The sequence below is a fragment of the Notechis scutatus genome, chromosome 15, assembly GCF_049901735.1.
Source record: "Notechis scutatus isolate UNSWTSFEM ecotype Mainland chromosome 15, rNotScu1.2, whole genome shotgun sequence".
Taxonomy (NCBI): domain Eukaryota; kingdom Metazoa; phylum Chordata; class Lepidosauria; order Squamata; family Elapidae; genus Notechis; species Notechis scutatus.
This window is the reverse complement of record NC_142023.1, coordinates 1,941,477-1,969,082: the sequence shown is the minus strand read 5'-3', so window position 1 is coordinate 1,969,082 and position 27,606 is coordinate 1,941,477. Positions and strand designations below refer to the sequence as shown.

Here is a 27,606-nt window from a genome sequence, read left to right as displayed (position 1 = left end):
ACCTGCCTATCCTAATTCTTGTACTGAATCTGTAGGACCTTTACACGATTTACAACTGTGGACTGGAGCCCCCCCGCCCCCCCCAATGCCTGGAAACCTGTCTCCTCTTGGAGAGATAGCAAGAGGAAAAGGGACCATAAAAATTCCAGCTCCAAAAGGAAGATTCCTGGGAATCTGTTCTCAACTACGTTCCCGGAAAAGGGGGGGGAATTAACATGTTTGTTAGGAATAACCATAGTTACCTAACGTTGTTTGGGTAAATAATATATAAACCATGATAGCAAAGTTTAAATGTGTTTTTCACTTTAAACTCTAAATGATATAATTTGGGTGCGGTTGAGAAACTGCCATAAGAGGAGCTAGAGAACCTGGATTGCTACTGGATTGATGGTTGATTGTTCTGCGTGTTCCCTGTTGCTGACGTCGAAGGAGGAAAGAGTTTTTGAATGCTGCATATCTAATCTACTGTGAGAAGATATTTACTGGACTGATTTATGGATTGACATTGTAAGTTAACTGACCTTTTTTTTTGACACTGGATTTTTGCAATTGAACAATCTCCGGACTGAACTGACTGAATGATATTTGGACTGTTTGACCCTGCTAAACTCTTAATGGAATAAACTATTCAACTAAGACAGTGTATCCGTTTTTACTGAGTGTGTAAACTAAAAACACTTTCTCTCATATTCGCCTGAATGCCTGACTGCTGTGCACATTCTGCTAGGGTATATCCCTAACAATGTTGCTTCTCTGTATTGATGAAATCCACATCGGACTAAGGGGAGGGGTTCTAACTCCCTTTATCTAAGCTGCATGCCTGGAAGGATATCAGATCCTGCTTTGAATGTGGACTGGCTGTCTTTTCAATCAAGAATTCATTCTGAAATGCCGTTTTCAAAAGTTCATTCTTATCCTATGAGTGGGAGTCTGGGCCTTACACCTCGTTCCAGGAACCTTGAGGGATGAAGTCATACAAGCCATTCAGCTGAATTACAGCCTTTCCTTTCCCAAGCAAACCCCATTTTAAATCCGGTGCCCCAAAGCCCAAACCCATTTATAGAAGTTGGGGGAGGAGAAACAAGCCCTCCAGTGGAAACAGATGTACAAAAAGTCCTCGGTGTATGACTGTGAAGGAGCCCGAACATAGTCTAACTATGGTTAGACTAACCATAGTTAGTCTAACTAACTATGGTTTAGTTAGACCATAACTAAAACAGGTCAGTTGCATGCTTTTACAGCTGTCCCAAAGGTGCTTTTTCAAGAGGCAACTGGACTTTTCTTGGGGTTTTTTTTGAAGGCGTTTCGCTTCTCATCTAAGAAGCTTCTTCAGCTCGGACTGGATGGCGGGGAATGGAAGGATTTATACTCCTTGCAGACAGCTGGTCATTTGCATCCTTTTAGGGGGGTCACTGAAGCACTGGGACAATCATGAACTGAATGACTTGAGAACCTCTACAGACTTTTTAACTATACAATTTGGAATGGACACCTTTGGAATAGTGTGGGAGTAGGAATGGATTTCCGGGAAGGTGGGGGGATTGCAGGAACCAGGAGCATCACTCAGGTGACCCCTGAGGACACAGACAAACCTCCAAGTGGCCTCAATGACTCGGTAAAAGGATGCAAATGACCAGCTGTCTCAAGGAGTATGAATCCTTCCATTCCCCACCGTCCTGTCAGAGCTGAAGAAGCTTCTTGGATGAGAAGCGAAACATCTTCAAGGAAAAAAACCCAGAAAGTCTAGTTGCCTCTTGAAAAAGAAGCAGCTTTGGGACAACCATAACCTGGATGACTGAGATGCTCCACAGACATGATTTTAAGAAGTTTTTCTAGCAGCAGTTTTTAAGCAAATACTGTGGTTCTTATATAAACCAGCGGTAGCTTTACCAAAACTATAAGTTCTCACATAACCATGGGACATTGCAAACAGCCACAAATGTGGCTGAGTGATTAACTGTTATAACTGTCAACGGAGCTGCCAGCGGTCAACGGAGCTGGCAGCAGACTCGGACAGTGAGGAGGTTGGGGAGGAACATGGGCCAGTCTTGGAGTCTGGGGAAGGCTCGGACAAGGGCTCTGCATTAGAGGCAGAGATGGGGCCAGGGTCATTTGAGAGTTATCAACTGCCTTTGGAGGCCGAGATCAGTGGGGAAGAAGAACAGCTGGAGCCTGTTCCCAGTGTGCGCATGTGCAGAGCTGCCAGGAGAAGGGAACAGTTAAGGAACAAGGGCTGACTCGGGAGTAAAAGCACAGATAAATGGCCCTTCCCATAGGGAATAAAAAGGAGTGAAAGGGGAGTGGTGTTTGCAGGAGACAATTAGTTTGTTTAAGTAGTGTGAAGATTTGTTTGTGACTCTCAGAGACTCCTTGCCAAGTATTTTCTGCTACAGCATTGCGCTTGGAAGCTATCGGCCTGGCAGCTTTCCAGCCCTGATAAGGTCTGTGGTTGGAATTCACCCTTGAAAGACTGTTTGCCAAAACTTTGCTGGATGTGAATGAGAGGAATTCACATTAGCCTATTAAAAGGGGGTTTTGTCCGGACGAGGAATCTGCTTCGTGATTTTGTGAAGCCTAGGTCAGAACAATCACTTCAGACCCAGAGCATAAGCCCAATCAGTTGCAACAGTCGCTAAGCTAGTGGTCATAAGTCAAGAACTACCCAGACTGGAGCTTCTGTGTACAGGGGAACCCTCCATCACCTCCCTCCTTTCAAAGTGGGGTGCTCAGAAGACGCTTACATTTCTCCTCTGCTGCTCATAACTGTTCCTCCTCAGGACACTTTTCACATAAGCCAAGGAAACCCTCCATGCCTCCCTCGGCTCTCCAGAATTCTGCAGGAAAGGAGAAAGAAGGGGAAAAATAATAATGACCGAAGAATAATTCACACTTCCACTTTTAAACAAGAATTAGATTCTTAATCCAGGGGAGTTCAACTTTTTCTTAACAGAAGGCTTTATGTAAGAATTCCTTTCGAGGGTAGGCCAGAAACTCTACATTTTTATTTCTTTTCACATGAAAGTCGAAGACACCTAATATCACCCTATAAGTACTGTGTAATAGCTTTTGTTGCTGCATTAAACAGTTCGGTCAGGCAGGGAGGTGTGAAGCCTGCAGTTCTCAGGATGGGAAGTTTTGGGAAATCCCTGTCATGCCCCTGTCGGAGTCTGAATCTGAGGAGAAAGACGAACAGCTGACAGGGAGCCGGAGTGTGGCTCTCTGTTGGCTGTGGAGGAAACTGGAGAAGGTCAAAGTCCGGCTGGGCAGAGCAGGGAAGAGGTAGAACAAGGGAGAGGGAGTTTCAGAGAAAGACCCAGGCCCACCCCCTCTTCATCCCAGGGCATGCAGGGAGGAACGGAGAAGGGAGCAACATGGGTTGCATGGCTTATGGGGGAGGAAGGAGCCCTGATTCCCTTCATTAGCCACATCTGGGAATGAAAGTTTATAATAACTGAATGCTGATTTTGCGGCAGCTGCTGGGAGAAAATGTAAGTTTATCTTGTATTGACTTTGCTTATCTGCGTTCCTGGTATCTTCCCAACCATGTTGAATTACTGCCGTTCCTTCATGTCTGGAATTCCTTCTCCTGCTCTGCTGGACTAATTACCTCATCTTGCCTTGATTGGACTTATAGTTAAAGTTTCTGTTGATGTTTTGGACTTGAATCTCTGCAGCCAAAGGCTGTTCCTGGGAGTTTTTCTCCAACCCAGAAGATAATCAGGACATTGGGGGCAAAGTTGGAGCTAATAAAGGGACTCCTTACTACTGATTATCTGACGATGTTGCCTTTGTGCCACACCCCAGAGTCATCACAATCCTACTCTTCCTGTTTTGCACATACTTCCAACTGGCTAGTAAATTTTGGAGATCTTTAGGGTGGGATTTGCACTCAGAAGTGCTAGATGGGTTCCTAATTAGGCCTTTCTGCCCCTTATTCTTCAAAAATTCAAGATAGAAAGTGGAATTTAGCCATTAGGGCTGGATTGCTGAAGTTCCCAGCCTGAACTATGTCACAGGAGTTGAAGTTCCTCCCGATGCTAATTAGAACTACTATTAAAACCCCAAATTTGGGGAACCAAGAAACAGTTCAGTTCCTCCTCAATCCTCAATCCTCAATTTGTGCGCGTGCTTTAAAGGCAAAGATAAAACTTTCCCCTACCAAGTCGTATCCAATTCATCCCTGTTTCTCAGCGGAGGGAGCCAGCATTATCCAAAGACACTTCTGTGTTCATGTGGCCAGCATGACTATTCACCAAGTCACACAGATTGCTGGTACCTATTTATCTGCTTGCATTTACATGCTAGGTGGGTAGGAGCTGGAGCAAGTAAGGGGAACTCACCCTGTCGCACGGCACTCGGATCTCAAACCTGGGCTCTCAGTTTTCCAGCTGATAAGCTCAGCATTTTAACTGCGGAGCCATCATGCTCCATCCTTGCTTTAGGTTTCATATAAAAGCAAGGAAGCTGACTGGACTTTCTGCCTGTGCTTCTTCGGACCCAAGAGACACACAATTCCCTCACAAACCAAGGATCGGAATATTTTTTCAGCCCAAGCCCCAACTCGACCTTCAAAGAGGAGGAGGAGGAGGAGGAGGAGGAGGAGGAGGAGGAGGAGGAGGAGGAGGAGGAGGAGGAGGAGGAGGAGGAGGAGGGAGCTACAGGCCTGAATTAACTCACTATTAACTAACCGAGTTACAGGCCGATGATGACGACTCTTCATTGTCATATTTTAATAATAATTTTAGGATTTTTGCCTCTGCAGATATGGTAATTCAGTGGCAATGCTAGAAGATCTCTGGGAATCACATCCAAAATCGGGGAGCTGGGATTTTAGGTACCTTACATCCCCCGTGTGTGTGTTGTTGTTTTTTTACCTCATTCCCTTTCATTTGAGCCAATTCTGGAGTCTCTGGGACGAGGTCAACGAGATCGTCTGTCCTCTGGTCTTCTTCCGGACCCAGCAGAGGCCCAGAGTCCATCCGCCGCTTCCTGTTGACATCCAAACCTTTCGAAAGCAGAGTGACAGCGGGCAGCCCTCCAGGGTTGGCTTCCAATGGCTCTTTCCTGGCAGGGACCCAGAGATCCAGGCTGGGAACCCTCCAGCGACCCGACCCCTTGGGCTGGTGGGCCTTGGGCCTCTCCTCCTCCTCCTCCTCCTGGGCATCCAAATCCAGGTCTGAATATTCACTGCTGGACTCCGAGGGGCTGGAGCTCCATCGGTGGACACGTCGGCGCCTCGGATGGCGCTTGTTTCCTTCCGTCTTCCTCCTGTACCTCTTTAACACAAAGGAGAGAGCTGCAACACAGAGCAAGGCACTCGGGGGAGGCAGTGTGTGTTTGTGTGTCTGTGTGTGTGTTACCGCAACACCAGCATCACCCTTTCCTTCTAATGGTGGATCACCCTTTCCTTATCCAGTGGTGGATAACCTTTTGGGGCTCCCGTGCCGAAAACTGTGCGCGAAATCCTGCGCACTGCCGCTTCCTGCACATGCACGCCAGACCCCCAACAATCAGCTGTGGAGCAGTGGGGCCCCTCAGGGCGACCCCTCACATGCCGGCAGAAGTGGCTTTTCCGGCAGGGGTGCCATAGATTCGCCATCGCGGTTCTAAAGCATCTCACAAGGGCAGAAAGTACAGCAGGGAGTCCTCGAGTTACGACCCCAATTGAGCCCCAACATTTAAGCTGCCGAGTGGAAGTTTTGTTAAGCGAGTTTGTCCATTTTACCCCTTTTCTCGTGACCCTTGTTACAAGTGGGTCATTGCCCGTGTTAAGCTAGTCACACAATTGTTCAGTGCATCTGGCTTCTCTGTTAACCCCTTTTTCAGGGCCGTCGTAGCTTTGACTGGCCACTAAATGAATGGTTGTAAGTTGAGGACCGCCTGTAGTATTTCTTGGGATATCGTTCCTACCACTTGTTTAGCAGGGCACAACCAGCCCAGCTTCAGCCTTTGTGTGTCAGACCCAATCCACAGCGTGATGGCATCAAAGCAGACTTAGATCTGGCGGGACAGGAGGAGTGGGACCTCACCCGTAAAGAGTGTTGTGGCCTACTGGCCGCCAGCCCCTGCAGCAGCTAAAGCAGAGGAGGAGCAGGAGGCATGGGACAGCATCAAGGCAACTGGAGAGGGGGAAGAGGGAATGGAGCTGGCAGAGAGAGAGGCGGGGAGCCTGGGCCTCAGGTGGAGAGTCAACAGCCCCCAGGTCTGGAGGTGGCTGGTGAGGAACAGCTGGGTCCAGTGCCTGACGCGCAGGTGCGCAGAAGGCAGAGGAGAGGAGAGCCGAGGAAATCTATGGGCCGGTCCTTGGGACGGAAGAGCCACTGCTGCTAGCAAAGCCCCACCCAGGCTCTGGGGATAAAAGGCAGAGGGTGGAGATGAAAAGGTGTGGCAGACAACTATTCATCTTCTGGCTGGATGGACTTGCTAGTCTGCTGTGAGAGAGAAACTTGGCACTCCTAATAAAGGAATCTTTGAGTTCCCTTCAGAGGGTTTGTCGTGTTTGGGGAGCTGGGTCAGAACAGATAGGCATTCTCAAAACCAAACAAACAAACATGGCATATGGAAGAGCTGAACTCACTCGATACCCCAGCAAGATTTTCCACTTGCTTAGACACTGAGATCCCGAGCGGTGGGGCAACTCCGAGGCTATTTTTGCCCAGTGGCCTAAAGAGATAACAGATTAACAGATAATTAGAGTTGGAAGGGACCTTATAGGTCATCTAGTCCATCCCCCCCGCCCAAGAAGGGACCCTACACCATTTCTGACAAATGGCAGTCCAATCTCTTCTTTAAGGTCTCAAGCGATGGCGCTCCCACAACTTCTGAGAGAGAACAAAGGAGTCACTTCCATCCCTGGAACTAAAATAATCTGTAAATACGGGGCAGGCTTTCTTTTTCCTGAGGATTACGCTCCGAAATCATCCTGCCTTTCTTGTAGCAAAGGGGCAAAGAAAACTTAGAAGCCATCCCAAATGAATGATGATGTCCATTAAGGCAAGATAAGCATTGGTTTTTTAAAGGGCCTGCCTCGTGGATGCTGGGGCAGGACGTACAGCCAGCTTTCTGCTATCTGTGCAAAAATCAAAACAATGGGAAGCGCATCAGGTTTAGAATTGAATAGAGCTGGAAGGGACCTTGGAGATCTTCTAGTCCAGCCTCCTGCTCAAGCAGGATATCCTATGCCATTTTAGACAAGTGACTGTCTCTAGATTCTTTTTAAAAACCTCCAGTGATGGAGCACCCACGATTTCTGGAGGCAAGCAGTTCCACTGGTTAATTGTCCTCCCTGTTAGGAAGTTTCTCCTTCATTCCAGGTTGCGTCTCTCCTCGATTAGTTTCCATCCATTGTTTCTTGTCCTGCTTTCTGGTGCTTTGGAGAATAGCTTGACTGCCTCTTTTTTGGGGCAGCCCCTGAGATATTGGAACACTGCTATCATATCTCCCCTAGAGTCCTTTTTTTCTCTACACTGGCCAAATCCAACTCCTGCAGCCGTTCTTCCTACTTTTCATTAGACTAGACATACCCAATTCCAGCAACCGTTCTTTATATGTTTTCGTCTCCAGGCCTTTGATCCACTGAGTTGCTCTTCTCTGAACTTTTCCCAAAGTCTCAACATCTTTTTTTGTAGTGCGGTGACCAAAATTAGTTGCGGTATTCCAGGTGTGGCCTTACTAAGGCTTTATAAAGTGGTACTTCACGTGATTGACAACCTTCCTTTACAGATTAACAGAGTTGGAAGGGACCTTTCTAGGTCACCTAGTCCAACCACCCCGCCCAAGCAGGAGACCCTACACCAGGGGTCTCCAACCTTGTCCACTTTAAGCCTGGAGGACTTCAACTCCCAGAATTCCCCAGCCAGCTTTGCTGGCTGGGAATACTGGGAGTTGAAGTCCTCCAGGCTTAAAGTGGCCAAGGTTGGAGACCCCTGCCTACACCACATTTCACAATTGGATGGCAGTCCAGTCTTTCCTCTTTGAGCACATGTGAAGCCACTAATACCCCTTGTAGAAATAACAGGACACCTCGAGGGCCCACTGAACACGCAGCCCCCCCCAACAGAGCACAGGCCCCAAGCCTCCCACCCCCATCTTGGTCAGAAGTCGTCCCCCCCCTCCCCCCCGCTTACCCCTGCCGTATTTTTCGGTCAGCTCAATCAGTTTCTTTTCTTCCTCTTGGCTCCATTTCCCCTTCTTGATGTCGTAGTGCAAGGAGTGCAAGTACCTGCAATCATAGGTGGAGGAGGAGAGATATTACACGCTGCTGGATAACGGGGACCCTTTTTGACACACAGGGAGTCCTTGAATGGCAACCATTCCTATAGCGACCGTCCGAAGTTACAACGGCACTGAAAAAAAGTGACTTAGGACCAATTTTCACACTTATGACCGTTGCGATGTCCCCATTTACATTCGGATGCTTAACAACTCATTCACATTTAGCCCCTTTTGCCACCTTCTGACAAGCAAAGTCAACGGGGAAGCCAGATACGCATAACAACTCTGTTACTAACAACTGCAGTGATTCGTTTAATAACCGTCAGAAAAATTCTCCCTATTTCCAGGTTGAATCTCTCCTTGTTCAGTTTCCATCCATTATTCCTTGTCTGGCCTTTGGGGGCTTTGGAGAATAGCTTGACCCCTTCTTTGTCTCTGTGGCAGCCCCTCAAATCTTGGAAGGCTGCTATCCTGTCTCCCCTGGTCCTTCTCTTCACTAGACTAGCCAGGCCCAGTTCCTGCAACCCTTCATCCTATGTTTTAGCCTCCAGTCCCCTAATCATCCTGGTTGCTCTTCTCTGCACTCTTTCCAGAGTCTCTACATCCTTTTCATAGTGTGACCAAAACTGGATGCAGTACTCTAGGTGTGGCCTTACTAAGGCTTTGTAGAGTAGTGTTAGTACCTCATTTGATCTTGATTGTATCCTTCCGTTAATGCAATTTAGGATTGCGTTGGCTTTTTTGGCTGCTTTTTTGGCTGCTGGCTCCTATTTAGCTGGTTGTCCACTAAGACTCCAAGATCCCTCTCCCAGTTCCTGCTCTTAAGCCTGGTTTCACCCAGTCTGTATTGTACGTTGGGTTTTTCTTGCCTAAGTGGAGGACTTTACTTTTGTCTACCTTGAATTTCATTTTGTTAGATAGGGCCCAGTGTTCTAGTCTGTCAAGATCCATCTGGATCTTCAGCCTATCTTCTTGGGTGTTGGCTATTCCTGCCAGCTTAGCATCATCTGCAAATTTGGTAAGTTCCCCTTCTATTCCCTCATCTAAATCATTTATGAAGATATTGAAGAGTCCTGGGCCTAAGATGGAACCTTGTGGCACCCCACTGCTTACTTGCCTCTATGTAGATGTAGTACCATTAAGGACTACACATTGAACACTGTCTGTCAGACAGTTACGAATCCATCTGGTGGTGATGCAGTCTATCCCACTTTTTTCTAGCTTCCCAAGAAGTAGGTGGTGGTCTATTTTGTCGAATGCCTTGATGAAGTCTAAGTATGTTATGTCCACAGTATTTCCATGGTCTACTAATTTAACACAGGGCAGGCAGAGACAGGCCTGCTCTAAGTAGCAACCCTCCAATTCAAACAGCCAACGTGCTGAGCTGGGACCCTACCTGTCTCGGCACTGCAGGTCATTCCTGCCGGGCACCTCCGCCCGGATCTTATACCAGTCTCGCTCTCCGTACTTGGCCACAGCCTTCAGGAGCAACTGGAAGGGACAAGCCAAAAGGGGGTCAGGTGAATATGTGCTGTTGGTGGAGGAAGAGGGGTGTGCCTGCCCTCCTTCAAGAAGCAGCAATGGAGGGAATCAAGAAAAGGGATGTTGGAAGTTACGATTCCCCTCCCTTCTAGGAAAACAGCCCCCACCCTTTGTCAAACAGGGCTATTCAAATAGCTGGAGCCAGCTTACTTTTCACAACAAAGGAAGGAGAAAATTTAAAGGCATGGGATACATAGAAAAAACCCCCTACAAACTAGCTAAGATCCTTTCCCACAGAAATCAAATAGATGGCAGGTTATAAAAACTTTTAACCAAAAGGCAGGGCAGGAAGGAACCATGATAGCAAACAAGCAACTACAAAGGATCAGGACCATAAAACCAAGATCCCAGGAAAAGATCCCAATCTCAAAGAGACAGGAATTCAACGCACACAAATCAAAGACTTCACTTCCAAATCAAAGGACCTGAAAAAGGATAAGAAAGGGGTTTTCTTACCCACTTATTAGATTAATCCTAGGAACGCTGTGAGATTTCTTTTTAACCGCCTTCCTATTAATAAATTGATTCTAACTTCCAAGCAGCTGACCAAATCATTTTGCATTAAAATCTCCCAGCCGGGAAACTTGAATCTGTAAAAGGAAAGAACTTTGCCTATTCCTTAAAGGGACAGGCTTCTTTTTTTCATTTCCTCAGGGAGCTTGGGCAAAAATACATAGTTGTCTAGAAAAAATAATAGGGAAACACAACCTGAACTGTTTTTATGAGGGATGATATCAAAAAAATTGGATAAGAAAAGTATTTGTTTAGTATGACATGCCTTAACAGCAACGAGGACTATCTTCGCACAATATTTATTGGAAAGATGAAGAAACACCCCAAGGTGAAGAGATAGTTAAGAAGATACTAGACTGTTCAGAAAATGGACAGACTGACATTGAAAATCAAACAGAAAGAAAACACAGAATATTATCAAACATGGAACATATTTTACCAGTGGTTGGAAACAAGAATGGAGAGTAGGAATGGCACCTGTATTGTTAAGCAAATTAAACACCCAGACAACACAATGATTAAGCACTAAGAAACGTAATTAAGAGAAAATTGATAAAATTTATTAGAAAAAGAAAGAAAAGAAAAGGGAGCTGGTGGAGACGCCCACATGGTCTCCCGGAGCAGTTTTCCCGAAGAAGTTAGCCGAGAGATGTTTGTGGAAAAGGCCCCTTACTTACAGCATCCTCTTTTGGTGTCCAGGCGCCTCGCTTTAAGTTGGGGTCCACTCGCTTGGTCCATCGGTAGATCAGCTGGGCAGAGTCCCTCCCCTCCATGTAGTATGCCACTGTGGAACAGGCAACACTTGCAGTCAGCGTTTTGCTGGACCAGAAAAATCCCTATGGCTTGATCTTCGCTTATGCGCAGCACCAGAGAGGCTGCTTCGACCCCTCCTGCAGAAGAGGGCATCCTCGCATTACCTGAGCCAGGTGCCTCTCACGGTCAGCTGCTTCAACATCTCAAGCCTCTTTGGCTCTCAAATACCAACCGGAGACATTTTGGAAGGAGTCATACAAGAACCTAGACCAGCATTTCCCAACTTTGGCCGCGGTAAGATGTGTGGACTTCAGCTCCCAGAATTCCCCAGGTAGCCGTGTTGGTTGGGGAATTCTGGGAAATGGAAGCCCACTGTCAGATCCGTGTATTTGTCATTTCTTCAATGGAAGAAGAAAAACAAGGGGGGAGAACTGATAAAGAAATCCTTCTTGATGTAACCTGAATATATTTAATCTTATATGGAATTTGTATAACCTACACATGATACAATGGAGGGATGAAACCCAGAGGGCCGGAACCTATCACCTCTGAGAGAGACAGCCAGGAGATGAAGAGACCATAAAAATTCCACAGTGAGATGTGTCCTGGGAAACTCTTGGAAAAGTTCGTTCTCAAAAGGGGGTGGGGGGAATTAACATGTTGGCTCTTCGTTTTACTAAATACACATTAAGATAAGGGGAGGGGTCTTAAACTCCCTTATCTATCTCTGCATGCCTGAGAGACCTTAGACGCTGCTTTTAACCCCTACATGAATTGTCTCATCTCAATAAAGGATTCCTTTTTGATACGTTGTGATACGTTTTCAGAGGTTCATTCTAGTTAATTGAATGGGAAAAGTTCTGTAGCCTGACACCCACACATCTTCAAGAGGCCAAGGTTGAGAAATGCTGAATTAGACAGAGGCCACTGATGACTTGACCAATCAAGACAAAACACTTTGGCACCAGCAGCAAAAGCAGTACTACCTCCATAACCAAAGGACACACGGATCCAGAAAGCCAGTGAATCCATACTGGGAAACTGAGGAAGGCTACATTGACCCCCAGGTCACAAGAGCAAAGAAACAGGTCCTAGTTGTGCTCAAGAGGGCTGCTCACCCTCTGGTTGAAGGAAGAGAAGACCAGGGAGGGAGCCCTCATATGCTGGCTCAGCACAACAGCTTCCATTAGAAAAGGGGGGGGGGAGGGAAAGGGAGGGAAAGATTGGAATGTGCATTCCAGATGATAACAAGAAATGGTCTCATGGGAACCAAGGACATTTCAGCAGGTGTCTGCCAGAGTCATGGAGATTTTCCTATAACAACACTTTGCTTTCAACAATGCTTTCATTCTGTGCCAAAATGATGTACTCAATAAAGTTTTGCATTTAAGAGATCGGATCGTTTCGACAGTGCTTGTTTGGTGGGGTTTATCAGTCGGAACCTTAACAGTGGGTGCTACAATCACGACACTCCCCACCCCCCCCAGGAGGTAGCTTACTTTTCCGGTAGGGAATGTGATTCCCAACGCGCATTTCCTGCACGAGCTGCCTAAGCATCTGGTCTTCTTCGGGGCTCCATTCGCTCCGTTTGAAATCTTTGTTGTAGGACTGGAACTTCTGGAGGCACTGAAAGGCCGTGCGCTGCGTCTGGGGAGGGAGAAGCAGCAATTGGGGGGGAAGAGCAGGCCAGAAGGGGTGGGGCAGAAATGGGGAAGGCAGAGGTCAGAGCTGCTGCATGGACGACCCACATGTGTGTTGAGGTATAAGATTTAATAGCTGTCAGCTGTTGTAAGTCTGGTGCAATGTAAGGCTGGTGTAATATAAGGATGATGCAATAAGGATGAATTAGCATAGCATGGGTATTGCCCTTTTAAGACAAAGAATGGGCTCACAGAAGTCTTTATCCCTTTAAGAGTTGTTTATATAAGGCTGACCTTATGTAGGGAGTATTCTCTCTCCTTGTGTCCTGTATCCATGGCAGAGTTCTCTGTGTAGAGTTAAGAGTGATTGCTTGTAAGGTATTTGCCTACCATATATATTTCTGTATATGTCTTGTAGATAAACCACTGTTAAATGTCTAGATCTCTGTCTGCTGTGTTTTGCTCCTGGACTGTCTCACAATAGCAGTCATGCTGCAAACGCTCTGACAGCGTGCATTTATTTCATCGATTCATATGGACACCCAAGGGATAAGGAACAGTGGTAGAATCACCGGCTAGGGTAGAGGTGGGAGTTAAGAGGGGGCATAGCTTGGAATCTCTCTGTGGGAGGAAGCAGCAGAGGACAGACTCCTGAATCTTTTATTTGTCTGTTGGCAAGAGAATACAGTTAGTCTAGCCCAGGGGTCTTCACACTTGACAGCTTTAAGACTGGTGGACTTCAACTCCCAGAATTCCTCCTCCAGTCATGTTAGCTCAGGAATTCTGGGAGTTGAACTCCACAAGTCTTAAACTTGCCAAGTTTGAAGACCCTTGCTCTAGCCAGATTCTTCCAAGCAGGTGATCAATAATAAAGGTAATCCTCAACTTAGTGACTGTTCAAAGTACAACGGCACTGAAGCAAGTGACTTATGGCTGCTTTTCAAACTTACAACTGTCACGGCATCTGCTTGGTCACATGATCAAAATTCAGGTGTTTGGCAACTGGCATGTATTTATATCTTGGGGTTACGTGATCCCCTTTTCCAACCTCCTGACAAGCAAAGGGGAAGCCAGATTCACTTAACAACCAGGTTACTAACTTAACAATCAACCGCATTCACTTCACAACTGAGGCAAGAGAGAGGCAAAACTCACTTAACAACTGTCTCACTTAACAACAGAAATTCTACCAACTGCACCGGTTTGTGATTCTTTCCGAGCACCACAGCTATCCCTGGCCATCTAAAATGCCTACAAAATTCTCCAGCTTTATGAAATGGGTGATTTTAATGCTGCCTTGGACATTTGTCCTTTACACACACACACACACACACACATTAACATTCCAGCCAGAGGTTCTACCACATCCTGGCTAGACTCGCTGACCTTACCTCCAGCTCTTGGGCGATGGCTTCCCAGTGCAGACCGCCATGCTGGACAGCAATTTCCTTCAATTTCTCAATCTCCTCCTCGCTCCATTCCTTCTTGTTGATGTTAGGATGCTCATAATTTTGCCAGTATTTCCTCAGCTCATTTGCGTTGCGTGTTCCTTCAAACTAGAGAGGATGCAAGTCAGAATAAACGGCCGCAACTTCAGCAGGTTGGTTTTTTTAAAAAAAAAATTATAAACAAAGAAACACAGGGGAAATTTCATTTCCAGGCACAGTTCCCTCCGTTGCTCCCGCAGAAATTTTTAGAGGCATCAGGCAGAGGGAACAGCGTGGACTCACATTGATGTTGGCAATCTTGTCCCAGTCGTGCTCATCGTGTCTGTTTCCCAGTAGTGTTTCTTCTGGCAACATGCTAGATCCAGAAGAAACAGAACGGCAGTTAGAAAAGCATTTGTGCTGTTCTTTAAGCAGCTGCATAGGAGAAGGCAGAGTTTGCAGTCATCTCCCCTTCTTGGTTTAAATCAGGGGTGTCCAACCTTGGCAACTTTAAGACTTGTGGACTTCAACTCCCAGAATTCTGGGAGTTGAAGTCCACAAGTCTTAAAGTTGCCAAGGTTGGACACCCCTGGTTTAAATGTTGCGGCACGAGTTTCAAATCAGTTTTGCTTATTAACATACAGATGACTTACATGACTTACAGTAGCTTAGCTACTAGTCAAAGTTATGACCTACTGTCAGACCCCTAGAGTGATACTGGCACTCAACTGGGGAAAGGGGGTAAGGGACTCTGAATGTATTTCTTTAATTTTACTTTGACAACTGTTGTTTTATAGAATAGAATAGAATAGAATAGAATAGAATAGAATAGAATAGAATAGAATAGAATAGAATAGAATAGAATAGAATAGAATAGGAATAGGAATAGGAATAGGAATAGAATAGGAATAGGAATAGAATAGGAATAGAATTCTTTATTGGCCAAGTATGATTGGACACACAAGGAATTTGTCTTGGTGCAAAGGCTCTTAGTGTACATAAAAGAGAAGATACATTCGTCAAGAATTATAAGGTCCAACACTTAATAATAGTCGTAGGGTACAATAAGCAATCACATCATACTGGGAAACAGTCCATATAAATCGTAAGGATACAAGCGGCAAAGTTACAGTCACAAGTGGGAGGGGATGGGCGATAAGGAGTGATGAGAAGACTAATAGTAAGAGTAGTGCAGACTTTGTAAATAGTTGGTCAGTGTTGAGGGAATTATTTGTTTAGCAGAGTGATGGCATTGGGGAAAAAATGTCCTTGTGTCTAGTTGTTCTGGTGTAACCTTTATCCTGGCACCTAAGCACCCTGAGATTTTATCACCTTTTGGGGAATGTATAAGGGAGGAGGGCCATGTGGGTTGTTTCACTCTGAAAGCTGGCAGAAGATGACCCCTGGGAATGCCTGCTTATCTGGTTCTCAGGAGAGCCGTTACAATAACATCTTCACACCTGTGGATTGGCTGAATCCACATTGGGCTGGTAGAAGGGGTTTCTAATGCCTTATTTCTAACTGCATTACCTGAAGGGATTCAGAGTCTGCTTTGCCTTTGTTCTGCGATCACTTCAGTTCAATAAAAGGCTCCTTTTGAGATACCAAGTTTCAAGAGTATTTTACTTTCTTGAGTAAGGAGGGGAGGCAGGACCTTACACCTATCTTGGCTTGTGACCTAAATTCAAATTTCTGACACAAGTTCGGCCACATGAGCGAACTTCGTCCCTCTGCAACACGGCCACAATCATAGCCATTTGCAGTGTCCTACGGTCACACGACAGTGTTTTACAACACTGAAGACCGAAGTTACTTCTGTTCTTGGCAAAACCACGCCCAAGGTGAGTCATTGGTTTTACTGCTGAACTGGCTGCCCAGAAATGTTTGGCATGCACCCAAAGGAACCAGAGCAGCTTCAAATTCAGAGTATCCCACAATGTATAGGTTGCTCCTATAATCCTAGCCCTTACTTCCTACAACTGCCAAGATGGTCCTCAATCAAAGACCAGATATCAGGGAACAAAAAACCTGCATCAGGACACAGTTTTACACCAGTCAGGTGTAAATCCAGTATGCCAGTTTTCTTGAGCAACTTTAAGGAACTATCAGCCAATTCTAGGACCGCATATTGTGTAAGACCCCTACAAAAATAAAAAGTTTTCTTAGAATAGAGCCGTGATGGCGAATCTATGGCATGCAGAGCCATTTGTGCCGGCACACGAGTTGTAGGTAAACTTACCTCACTGTGCATGCGCCTGCCTCACAGCTGATTTTAGGCCAGTTTGAGGCCTTTTTTTGGCCTCCCAGAGGCTTGAGGAAGGCTTCTGCAGGCTTCTGCAGGCTTTGCTGGCCGAAAACTAGCCCCGTTTCGTCACTTCCTGTTTTTCCGAAAATACCGGAAGTGACGAAACAGGGCTAGTTTTCGGCCTGCAAAGCCTGCAGAAGCCTTCCTCAGGCCTCTGGGAGGCCAAAAATCAGCTGTGAGGCGCAGTTCAGGTAAGGGGGCGGCGGGTAGGGTGGGTAGGGATTGCACGCACATGCGTAGGGGGCATTGCACGCACATTGCCTTCTGGTTGCTGCATGTGAGAGTGCTAGCACACGCACAATTTTTGGCACAGGAGCCCAAAAAAGTTAGCCACCACTGGAATAGAGCATCTCTCTCAACTTTGGCAACTTTAGGATCTATGAATTTCAACTCCAGAATTTTGTCCCAAGCATGCTGGCTTGTGGAATTCTGGGAGCGGAAATCGACACATTTTGAAGTTGCCAACGTTGAGAAAGACTAGCATAGAGAATACTTGGTAGAGAGCCACTGAGGCTCTTGGAGATGCAACTAATGTCAGGGTTCCGACGATTGCCCTAATTAAATCATGAGCCTCGAGCCAAGCTTCAAAAGAATCCCAAGGATTTATTAGGAGCAACATGTCCGGCACTAACCCATATGAAGCCAACTCTGAGATACGTAATTTATGACACCTATGACCCTGTTTCTCCCCACCCCCCTGGGTGTGTCATACATCAGATTCTCCAACTAAAACACGTTTCCGGGCTGGGTGTCATCAATCACACTCTACAATGAAGGATTTTCTTGGGTAGAAGATCCAGCTACAATCTCCACAAGATAAGTGTGGAATGTGCTTCTGCCGCACTGCTCCCTCAGCCCCCAGCCCCCCTTCTTATGGCAACTCGGAAACAGGCATAGGAATGATTTATGAGTTGACAACTAAATCATTTTAGTTGGATGCCAGGATCAAGGTAGAAGTCAACCCCTCTTTCTCTCCTGCTCCTGTTTGCAGCAGATCACTCTTGCTGGCAGGTGGATTCAAATTGCTTTAGGAAAAGCTTCCCAAATTACCGGCTCACATCTGTTTCAGGGACACAAGCAGTCAACAAGTTCAAGCTGCAAATCTTACTTGATTTCACTTATTTCACGTTCCGTTTCCTGGATTTGCTTCACCAAGATCTGCTTTTCCATCTCATCCTTGGATTTCTCCCGTTTTTCATTCAGATAATCCACCCTGTTAAAAAAATTAGAAGAGGTCTGTGCAGAGACACACACACACAAAAAAACCACTTAGAGATGGGAACAACCCCCTGCAACAAGCTGGATGATAGGAGCCGTCTCGTCCTGTCGCATTTTTTCAGTTGTACTACGAAATTCATCTCAAGAGGCACAACAACCGCAGCCTTGGGGGCCAGACTCCGCGCGTGCCTGGGCTGATTCTAGAGTTCCCTCAGTTTGTATTTTTTGGAACCCCCTTCTAAGAGCAGATTGGAGACCAGAAACCATCTGAAGCTTTAAAGCCAGCTTGTCTATGCGGCGATGAAGAAACAAAGATTCTCACCCCAAGGCTGGGATTTTCTTCCTTAGGAGATGCCGACTCAAGGTTAGAGCGATGGCATTGAATAAATCTCCTTCTAATTCAAGAAAGGTTACGAAAAGCCCAATATTGCTTGACAGAAAATGTGAGTTGTTCGGGTTGACGCAATTGGTGGGGCCAACAAGGTGTTTTTCTCCCTCCCGTTTCTTACCAGCTTGGTACTCAAACACCAATAAGACCAAGAAGCTTATAGTGGACTCTAGAAGGGGCAGATCTGTCAGGCTACAGAACTTTTCCCATTCAATCCACAAGAATGAACTTCTGAAAACCAATCGTATCAAAAGGAATCCTTTATTGAGATGAGGCAATTCATGTAGGGATTAAAAGCAGCGGCTAAGGTGCCTTAGGCAGGCAGGGATAGATAAGGGAGTTTAAGACCCCTCCCCTTATCTTGATGTGTATTTAGTAAAACAAGGAGCCAACATGTTTATTTCCCCCACCCCTCTTCTGAGAACGATCTTTTTTGAGGTTCCCAGGAGGCATCTCCCAGCAGGAATTTTTATGGTCTCTTCATCCTGTGGCTGTCTCTTTTCAAAGGTGACAGGGTTCCCGGCATCTGGTCTCTGTCCCTCTATAGTATATCATGGGTTATCCAAATTCAACATAAGATTTAATATAACCAGGTTACATCAAAAAGGATTTCTTATACCAACTTCTTCCATGAAGAATGGCAGATACATGGATCTGACAAGATCAGACATCCAGCCTTTGCTTATCAATGGAGACCAAGTGGAGCAAGTGGTCCGTTTTAAGTTTCTGGGTGTTGTCATCAAAGAGGACCTGACTTGGGGTGCTCACATTGCAGCCCTGGTCAAAAGGGCCCAGCAGAGATTATACGACCTGAGACTTCTCAGGAAACAACAACTGAATGGGAAAACTGCTGGTGATCTTCTACCGCTGCACCATAGAGAGCATCTTAACTGACTGCACCTCTGTATGGTTTGCCAGTTGCACAGTGGGATAGGACAGCGCTCCAGAGGGTGAACGTCATTGCCCAGAGGATCATGGGTTGCCCTCTCCCCTCTTTGGAAGAGCTTTATAGCTCTTAAGAAAGTTCAAAACATCCTCAAAGATCCATCTCATCCTGGGCACCTCTTTTTTTTGCATTATTACCATCTGACAGGAGGTACAGGACAATAAAAACAATGACAATTAGGCTGAAAAACAGCTTCTATCCCAGGGCAGTAGCTCTTTTGAATTCTGCTGTATAGTACACTGAATATGGTATTTAATTTCACTGCACGATGTGCAGTGACAATAGAGTAAACTAAACTAAACGAAGATAACTTACTTGAGCAGCTTTGGCTGCAGCAGATGCTGTAAGCGGTCGCTCACGACGGCTTGTTGCAGGAGCAGTTTCTCCCGGCTCTTCCCTGGGGAAGAAGACCAGAGTCGGGGTTTAGGAAAGTGGCATTCAACACCCAATGGATCAAACTCCGGATGGAATTCTCAGTCTGGGGGGGCAGAAAAGGCTAGTTTCGAATGTTGTGAAGTCCTTAGCAGGGAAAGAGATAGCCCAGTCCCCTGGCCAGGGCTTCATAGGCAGTTTGCAAGCGAGTCAAGGAATAGCAATAGCACTTAGCCTTATATACCGCTTCACAGTGCTTTTACAGTCCTCTCTAAGCAGTTTACAGAGTCAGCCTCTTGCCCCCGCCCGCCCCCGAAAAAAAACAATCTGGGTCCTCATTTTAGCGACTTCGGAAGGATGGAAGGCTGAGTCAATCTTAAGCCTGTCAGGATTGAATTGCTGGCAGTGGGCAGTAATTACAGTGGCCTGTAATCCTTCATTCTAACCACGGCACACCATGGATGGATGGATGGATGGATGGATGGATGGATGGATGGATGGATGGAAGGAAGGAAGGAAGGAAGGAAGGAAGGAAGGAAGGAAGGAAGGAAGGAAGGAAGGAAGGGAAAAACACAGCCTTCTCTAAGTGCTTTACAGAGTCAGCCTATCACACCCCCCAACAATCTGGGTCCCCATTTTACCGACCTTGGAAGGATGGAAGACTGAGTCAACCTTGAGCCAGTGGGACTTGAACTGCTGGCAGTCAGCAGAAGTAGCCTGCAGTACTGCATTCCTACCCCTGGGCCACTGCAACTCTTAATCCCTGCGCAATGCCCTTGGAGTGGTAATGTATAGGTAATCCTCAACTTAAAACTGCTTGTTTAGTGACTGTTCCAAGTTACAGCGGCATTACAAACGATAACTTAAAACTGGTCCTCGCACTTACAACCGCAGCAGCATCCCCAAACACGTTACCCGTGTTCAGATGCTTGGCAGCCAGCAATGGATTTACCACAGGGACAACATGCCAGGGTCATGCGTGAGGGGCCACCTCCCCTCCCCCAATGAACGGTCCCCCTTTGCCGTGGCTCCTTACATTTGACAGTGATCAGCTCCTCAAAAGACTTGATGCCTTGACGTGCCTTTTCTCGAGCGTCGTCGTTGGCAGGAGGGCCCTGGGGACAAAACCCGACACGTTGATCGCAGTTCCCATTTCAATCCCTGCCATAAGACAACTCCTGTCCCTGGGGGCTTCTAAAATGAAGGGGAGATTCTGCTCAAGATTTCAGATCACAGGAGAGAGGGGGGAGAGGGAGGGAGAGGGAGGGAGAGGGGGAGAGGGAGAGGGAGGGAGGAGAGAGAGGAGAGAAGGAGAGAGAGGAGAGGGTGGGAGAGGGAGAGGGGGAGGGAGGGAGAGAGAGGGAGAGAAGGAGAGAGAGGAGAGAGGAAAGGAGAGAGAGGGAGAGGGAGGGAGAAGGGAGGGAGGAGGGAGAGAGAGGGAGGGAGGGAGAGGGGAGGGAGGGGAGGGAGGGGAGAGAAGGAGAGAGAGGAAGGGAGAGAGAGGAGGGGGGAGGGAGAGAGAGAGAGAGGGAGAGAGAGGGAGGGAGGGAGGGAGGGAGAGAGGAGGAGAAGGGGAGGAGGGAGGGAGGGGAGGAAGGGAGAGGGAGGGAGAGAGGGAGGGAGGGGGAGGGAGGGGGAGAGGGAGAGAGGAGAGAGAGGGAGGGAGAGGGAGAGGGAGGGAGGGAGAGGGAGAGAGAGAGGAGAGGAAGAGGGAGGGAGAGGGAAAGGTGAGGGAGGAGAGGGGGGGAGGGAGGGAGGGAGGGAGGGAGAGAGAGGGAGAGGGAGGGAGAGAGAGAGGAGAGAAGGAGAGAGGGAAAGGGAGAGGGAGGGAGAAAGGGAGGGAGGGGCAGGGGAGAGGAGGGAGGGAGGGAGAGGGAGAGAGAGGGAGAGGAAGAGGGAGGGAGAGGGAAAGGGAGAAGGAGGGAGAGAGGGGGGAGAGGGAGGGAGGGGAGGGAGGGAGAGAGAGAGGGAGGGAGAGAGGGAGGAGGGGAGGGAGGGAGAGGGAGGGGGGGGGAGGGGAGAGAGGGAGAGAAGGAGAGAGAGGGAAAGGGAGAGGGGGAGAAAGGGAGGGAGGGGCAGGGGGAGAGAGGAGGGAGGGAGAGGAGAGAGAGGGAGAGGAAAGGGAGGGAGAGGGAAAGGAGAAGGGGAGAGAGGGAGGAGAGAGGGAGGGGCAGGGGAGAGAGAGGGAGGGAGGGAGAGAGAGAGAGGAGAGGGAGGAAGAGGGAGGGAGAGGGAGGGAGAGAGGGAGAGAGAGGGAGAGGAGGGGGAGAGAGGGAGGGAGAGGGAGGGGGAGGAGGGGAGAGGGGAGGGAGGGGGAGAGAGAGGAGAAGAGAGGAGGAGGGGAGAGGGAGGGAGAAAGAGGGAGGGGCAGGGGGAGAGAGGGAGGGAGGGAGAGGGAGAGAGAGAGGGAGAGGAAAAAGGGGGGAGAGGGAAAGGGAGAAGGAGAGAGAGGGGAGAGAGGGAGGGGCAGGGGAGGGAGGGAGGGAGAGAGAGAAAATGACTTGCATGGCACGGATCAGAGTAATCCTGTTAGGAGGGACATCTGATCTGGCTGAATTTTTTCTCCTTGCCTTGACAACAACTGGGGACTACGCCCTTGGAGACAAGCAGAAAAGAACAACAACAAAGGAAAGGAGAAGCCAACCAGGGAAGTTAGAAATTGCTAAGGTCTATACCATGGGCAGCTCCACGGACATGCATGTCTGCTGCTTGTGCCGATGGAGCACACACACACTCACCCGCTGCTTGTGCAAGTGAGGGCACACGCTCACCCACCACTTCCACGGCCCAGTTCCGAAAGGCTCAAGGTCTGGTAGTGGACTGGGACCCTGAGGTTGGGGACCTACCAGATCTGGTTACCTAAGGGACTACCTGTCTCCCATAGGATCTGCCTCGCTGGCTGAGGAATTCTGGGAGTGGAAGTCCACAAGTCTTAAAGTTGCCAAGGTTGGAGACCCCTGCTCTAGAGTGAATTTCCCCTCCTGAGATCCTGACAGCCCCCACTCAACTGGCTTGGCCAAGGGAGAGGGACACCCCTTATCACACTTGCCATCTTTTCTCTTTTATGACCCGAATGTAAATTTGATTATTAGGAGCCACCCAGAGATGTTCAGAGCCAGGCAGCATCTGAGTTCGAATAAGTTACCATTGCAATTATACTTACAAAGCCTGACGTTTTGTCCTTGAAATACGGCTTCATAAAATGGCCCAAAAACATATTTGCTGGCAAGGATTTCCCATCGCTCGATTTTATCCCTTTTGTTCCGGCGAGCTCCCAGGTGAGTTTTTCCTGCAGGGCAACCACAAACAGAAAGGCGCCCATGAGGGCCAGAATTCTGGGCGTGCACGAGCCCTGGTCCAACTGCACCCCAGAACTGAGTTGAAAGCATCCCACCATCCAAGGGTGGGCTGGCTATGGGTCCACCCTTGCTAACGTTAGGGCTGGCTTGGTGAACTGCCAGATCCCACCCCAGGCTGGTCCTGCCCACCCTACCCTGCCTCTCCCCTCCCACCTCTCCCCTCCCCTCCCACGAGAGTCTCCACATTTCTGGCCTCCGGAGCCTGGGGGACTGTTTTCGCCCTCCCAGAGGCTGGGGAAAATGAAAACGCCCCCCACACACACACACCATGATGGAGGCCGACTAGGCCACGCCCACCCAGCCACCAAGCAGAGAAGTTTTTGAAGCCCACCCCTGCCACCACCATCCTGCCGTTATTCAGACAGTTCGGCTGAGTGATCATCCTTGCAAAATTCTTCTTGCTTTTGGCAGGGCTGGGAAAAAGTGGAGGACTTGCAAGCCAAATGTAAGGTCTCTACCCCTTCCCTCACCAGGACATTCTGAGCTCTTGCAACCAGTCCACATTAATGGTAGTGTAGTAGCTACTGAGATCCTATGGATGGCGCTAGATGCTAGCAGCAAACTGCAGTGTTTAACAACCTTATATAGGGCCTCTTGGCTACTTGCATGATCTCACCTTGGTGAAGGTGGAAAGCCCCGGACTTTCCAGACATCTAGGTGATCTCATTGACTAACATCACCACTAGTCTTAACGATTGGTTGGGAGGTTGTACCAATGTGGTTGACAGGTTTCACCCATGTGGGATCTATTCTCCAATCCAAATACTGTACCTATGCTACTCTTCCTTGCTTGTAAAAATGGTATAAAAGAATAAATGCTGCCCAAGCAAGTCAGACATCTTGGCACCCTGCACAATGACTGATCTTTGAAATCCATCATCGTAGGTTGCAGTGCCTATGCTCAGAGGACAGTGGTGGGATTCCAATTTTTGTTTTACTACCGGTTCTGTGGGCGTGGCTTGGTGGGCGTGGCAGGGGAAGGAGACTGCAAAATCTCCAGTCAGAGGTGGGATTGGCCGGTTCTCCAAACTACTCAAAATTTCTGCTACTGTTCTCCAGAAATGACCAGAACCTGCTGAATACCCACCTCTGTTATAGGACCACAATTTGTGTTTTTGCTGGAAACCAGAGTTTAGAAGAATTTTTTATTGGCCAAGCGTGATTAGACACACAAGGAATTTGTCTCCAGTGCATAAGCTCTCAGGGTACATACAACAGTAGTTATAGATCATTATCATAGTCATTGTAAAAAATACATGTGTCATAAAACATTAAATACAACACTTGGTGATAGTCATGGATAATAAGCAGTCAGCATAAATCATACTAGGATACTAAATAAACGATATAGATGGTAAGATATAAGCAACAAAGTTTTAGTCATAAAAAGATAAGGAGATGAGAATAAGGATGGTAAAACGGCCTTTCTAGAGAGTTTGAAAGTGTTGTGGGAATCTACTTCCAGTTTCCAGCAAAAACTGCCCAATAGTATACAATGGGTTCACTTAACAATCAGTGAAAAAAAAAACGATCATAAAATCAGGCAGAGTTACGTGATGACCCACTTTAGGAACAAGATTGTGGGCTCAATTGCGGTCATAAGTCGAGGACTGACTGAAACACAAGGCAAGGCCAGTTGCTGACTTGTTGAGCAACAAATGTGTACAGACAGTTGCTCAGTCCTTAGACCCAGTTACCAGTCAGTCATTAACCGGCCTTTTAAAGGCACTTAATCTTTCTCAAATCTACATTTTGATTAACTTGTGAAATGGGCACACTGTGACAATTCTTCTGGGAAAGCTGAGAGAGTCTCAAAGGAGATGAGGCTTTCCTACTCTGTTCCCAAGATCCCCGCAGCTTAACTCACCTGCTGCTTTTTATTTTGGGCAAGGAGGCTGTTGATCTCCTCAATCTTCTCCTGAATCACTTCCTGATAAACCAGGTTCATCTGGAGGCAGGTTTCTGGGGTTTGGGGTAGGTTGACTTCCTCTTCCTCATCGTCATCTTTCTCCCCACCTTGGTCCACCTCCTGAAACAGAAGAAGGGATTAAAGGAGTTAGAGATGTGGAGACATAAAAAGAATAAATGTTAAAACAGCAATTTGTGAAATAGACAAGCTAAATATTATTATAGTATTGTTATTGTGATGAATACTGTTGCAAATTTTGATCATGATTGCCTAAAAACAATTGTACCCAGACAAGAGAGTTTGATTGAAATGGAATTTTTATATGTTATATGAATAAAATAAATAAAACATAAAAAGAGAAGGGATTAAAGCTAGAAAATTACTGTTCCTGAAAACAAGAAACTCCTCTAAATAAAAAAGTTAAGTTCAAGGGCTGCAGGATGCCAAAAAATTATGTTACTACAGCTTCATTTCTTTTTTCCATCTCCTGTTATTATTTTAATGCTAGGTATTACCGTATTTGTCGGCGTATAACACGCACTTTTTCCCCCCTGAAAATAGGGGCAAATGATGTATGCGTGTTATACGCCGATATAATGTTAAGAAGCCTTCGGTGAATGCTGCTGGGATCGGGATCAAGGACACAAATGAAAGAAGGGGAGGGAGGAAGCAACCGAAGCCTGTCCTTCTCTCTGGGTCAGCTCTCTCAGTCGCTCTCTCGCTCCTCCACCAGCACAGGAAGAAACTGCTTCAAAGAAGCGGGGGGCTTTTCCTGTCGCCGCAGCGCCGTTTCTCCCCACCCCGTCCGCCCGCCCGCCCACCCGCAGTGCTCCGTTCTGCCTGCCTGCCTGCCTTCGTTAATGGTTGAATCGGAACAGCTTCGGCTGAGTAAAAGAGGCGAATAGTTATTATTCTCAGCTGAAGCTGCTCCCAAACAACCAGAAACTAAGGCAGGCAGGCAGGCAGGCAAACTGAATGGACACTGTGGATTGAAGCGCGCGCGTGGGGTGGGAGTGGGGTGAAATTTCCCTCTTAAAATGAAGATGCGTGTTATACGCCTGTGCGTGTTATACGCCGATAAATACGGTATTTAACCAGGGAGTTTATGAGTTTTGTTACTTAGCTGTGTTGTAAGTATAATTTAAGAGCCAGTTGCATAGTTTTAAAGTCCTGTTATGAATGGAAAGCATGTAAATTGGCTGTATGGAACATTGGCTGTACATTTAAAATCTTGAATAAGAGGCGAAGATGGGTTGCAAAAGGCATCTAAATCAACAAGAAACTCTGCTTTCTCCCAATTTCTAGCCATCACATCGCTTTCTTCAGAAATTAACAGATTAACAGAGTTGGAAGGGACCTTGAAGGTCATGTAGTCCAACCCCTGCCCAAGCAGCAGACCCCACACCATTTCTGACAGAGGGCAGTCCAATCTCTTCTTGAAAGCATCCAGGGATGAAGCTCCCACAACTTCTGAAGGCAACTTCTGTTCCATCAGTTGACTGTTCTCACTGTCAGGAAATTCCTCCTTATCTCCAGGTTGAATCTCTCCTTGTTCAGTTTCCATCCATTATTCCTTGTCTGGCCTTGGAAAATAGCTTGATCCCCTCCTCTCTGAAGCAGCACTCCTATTTTCTCCCTAACAATCCTGCGAGGTAGGCCAGTTCGCCCCGCCTTGTCCAATTAGGCCAGGGGTGCGTGTTGGCCTTGAACATAGAGCCTGCAGACAATTCAGTGCCCTCCCCGTCACGGCACGCAAAGAGACCCAAAGTTTGCCGCAGGAGATTACGTGGACTGCTTTAAAGTTATTCCTGTATTTCTATAAAGATGAACATTAGAAAGGAAAACATGCCCAGAAGTGCAACGCTATTCAAAGGCCCTCCCGACTTCCAAGGCAGAATTCCGACTTGGTTACTTGCCATGTCAAGTTGAGTATCAGATTCATCCGCTTCCAGGCCATCTGAGGAGAGAAGATATAAATGTGAGAGAAAGAAACGTTTTAATTATTTACTAAATTTATGTGCAGCCCATCTGGCAGTTTGAGACAACTTTGGGCGACTTGCAATGTAAAGACCTCAAAAGATAACCTGGAAACAACAAACTACTTATGACTATGTTGCTGAGACAGCCATGGTGATCAGGAAGCTCATTTCACACATAGTGTACAAGTGATCCTTATTATAACAGTAGTCTAGTTTTTGTAATAATTAACAGTGCTGTGAGTTTCTGCTAATTTCCACCAGGACCCACCACATTTTTCTCTCTTGTGGTGTTTTACAATATCATTCAACCACCGTGGACATCTTGTAAAAGGAGAAGGTGAATCTTTAGCACAACAATGCTGTCCACAGTACTCAAGGCCCAGCTTCTGGTTGTAGTTATTTCTTGACTCTCTTCCCCACCAAAGTGGGGTCCAGCCACAGGAGACTTGTGACGCAGAAAGATCTGAAAAAGGCAAGATGAAGATCTTTCCCACCAGACCGCACCTTCCTCTTCAGAGCCAGATTCCAAGCTAGAGTCTAGCTCTCCAATTCCATCTGACGGAATGACTGGGCCCAAACTCCTCTCCAGTTCTTCAATCTCCTGCCTGATTTTCTCTCGTTCCGCCTCGAGTTCCATTCCTGAGGCTCCTGTAAACAAGAAAGAAAAGTCAAATAATAGAATAGGAATAAATAGAATAAAATAGGAATAGGGAATAGAACACAGAGTACAGAATAAATAGAATGAGAATAGAACAGAACAAAACAGAATTAGAACAGAACAGAATATAGACTAGAATTAGAACAGAATGCAGAATGGAACGGAACGGAATGGAAAGGGACAGATCAGAACAGAACTTTGTCACTTTAAATGTACATTAATCAGCATATATTAAAATGAAATGTTGCACTCCGCTCTCAAAGGATAACTATTATACACATACCCACATATACACAATATATGACACCGAGAAACATCACAGTCTAGTACGTAGGTATACATATACATTGGTGGGAAAAAAAGAATCTTGCGAATTTACAAGA

At 47.0% G+C, this 27,606-nt stretch overlaps 2 protein-coding genes across 2 annotated transcripts in view; both read right to left on the bottom strand.

Annotated features, from left to right (window-relative positions):
• The window catches only part of LOC148129439 (uncharacterized), a 102,322-nt gene that overhangs the window by 19,940 nt on the left and 54,776 nt on the right, over positions 1-27,606 (bottom strand). The gene's annotated exons all lie outside the window — the stretch shown is intronic.
• The window catches only part of SNAPC4 (small nuclear RNA activating complex polypeptide 4), a 38,987-nt gene that overhangs the window by 10,397 nt on the left and 984 nt on the right, over positions 1-27,606 (bottom strand). Inside the window, 16 exon segments of the mRNA XM_087944035.1 lie at positions 2,742-2,834; positions 4,875-5,276; positions 6,578-6,663; positions 8,127-8,221; positions 9,611-9,705; positions 10,947-11,053; positions 12,522-12,669; positions 14,054-14,218; positions 14,393-14,465; positions 17,503-17,607; positions 19,262-19,343; positions 20,355-20,433; positions 22,482-22,607; positions 24,545-24,706; positions 26,503-26,543; positions 27,070-27,213. Coding sequence (XP_087800161.1) covers positions 2,742-2,834; positions 4,875-5,276; positions 6,578-6,663; positions 8,127-8,221; positions 9,611-9,705; positions 10,947-11,053; positions 12,522-12,669; positions 14,054-14,218; positions 14,393-14,465; positions 17,503-17,607; positions 19,262-19,343; positions 20,355-20,433; positions 22,482-22,607; positions 24,545-24,706; positions 26,503-26,543; positions 27,070-27,202 — 1,992 coding nt within the window. The 5' untranslated portion in view covers positions 27,203-27,213.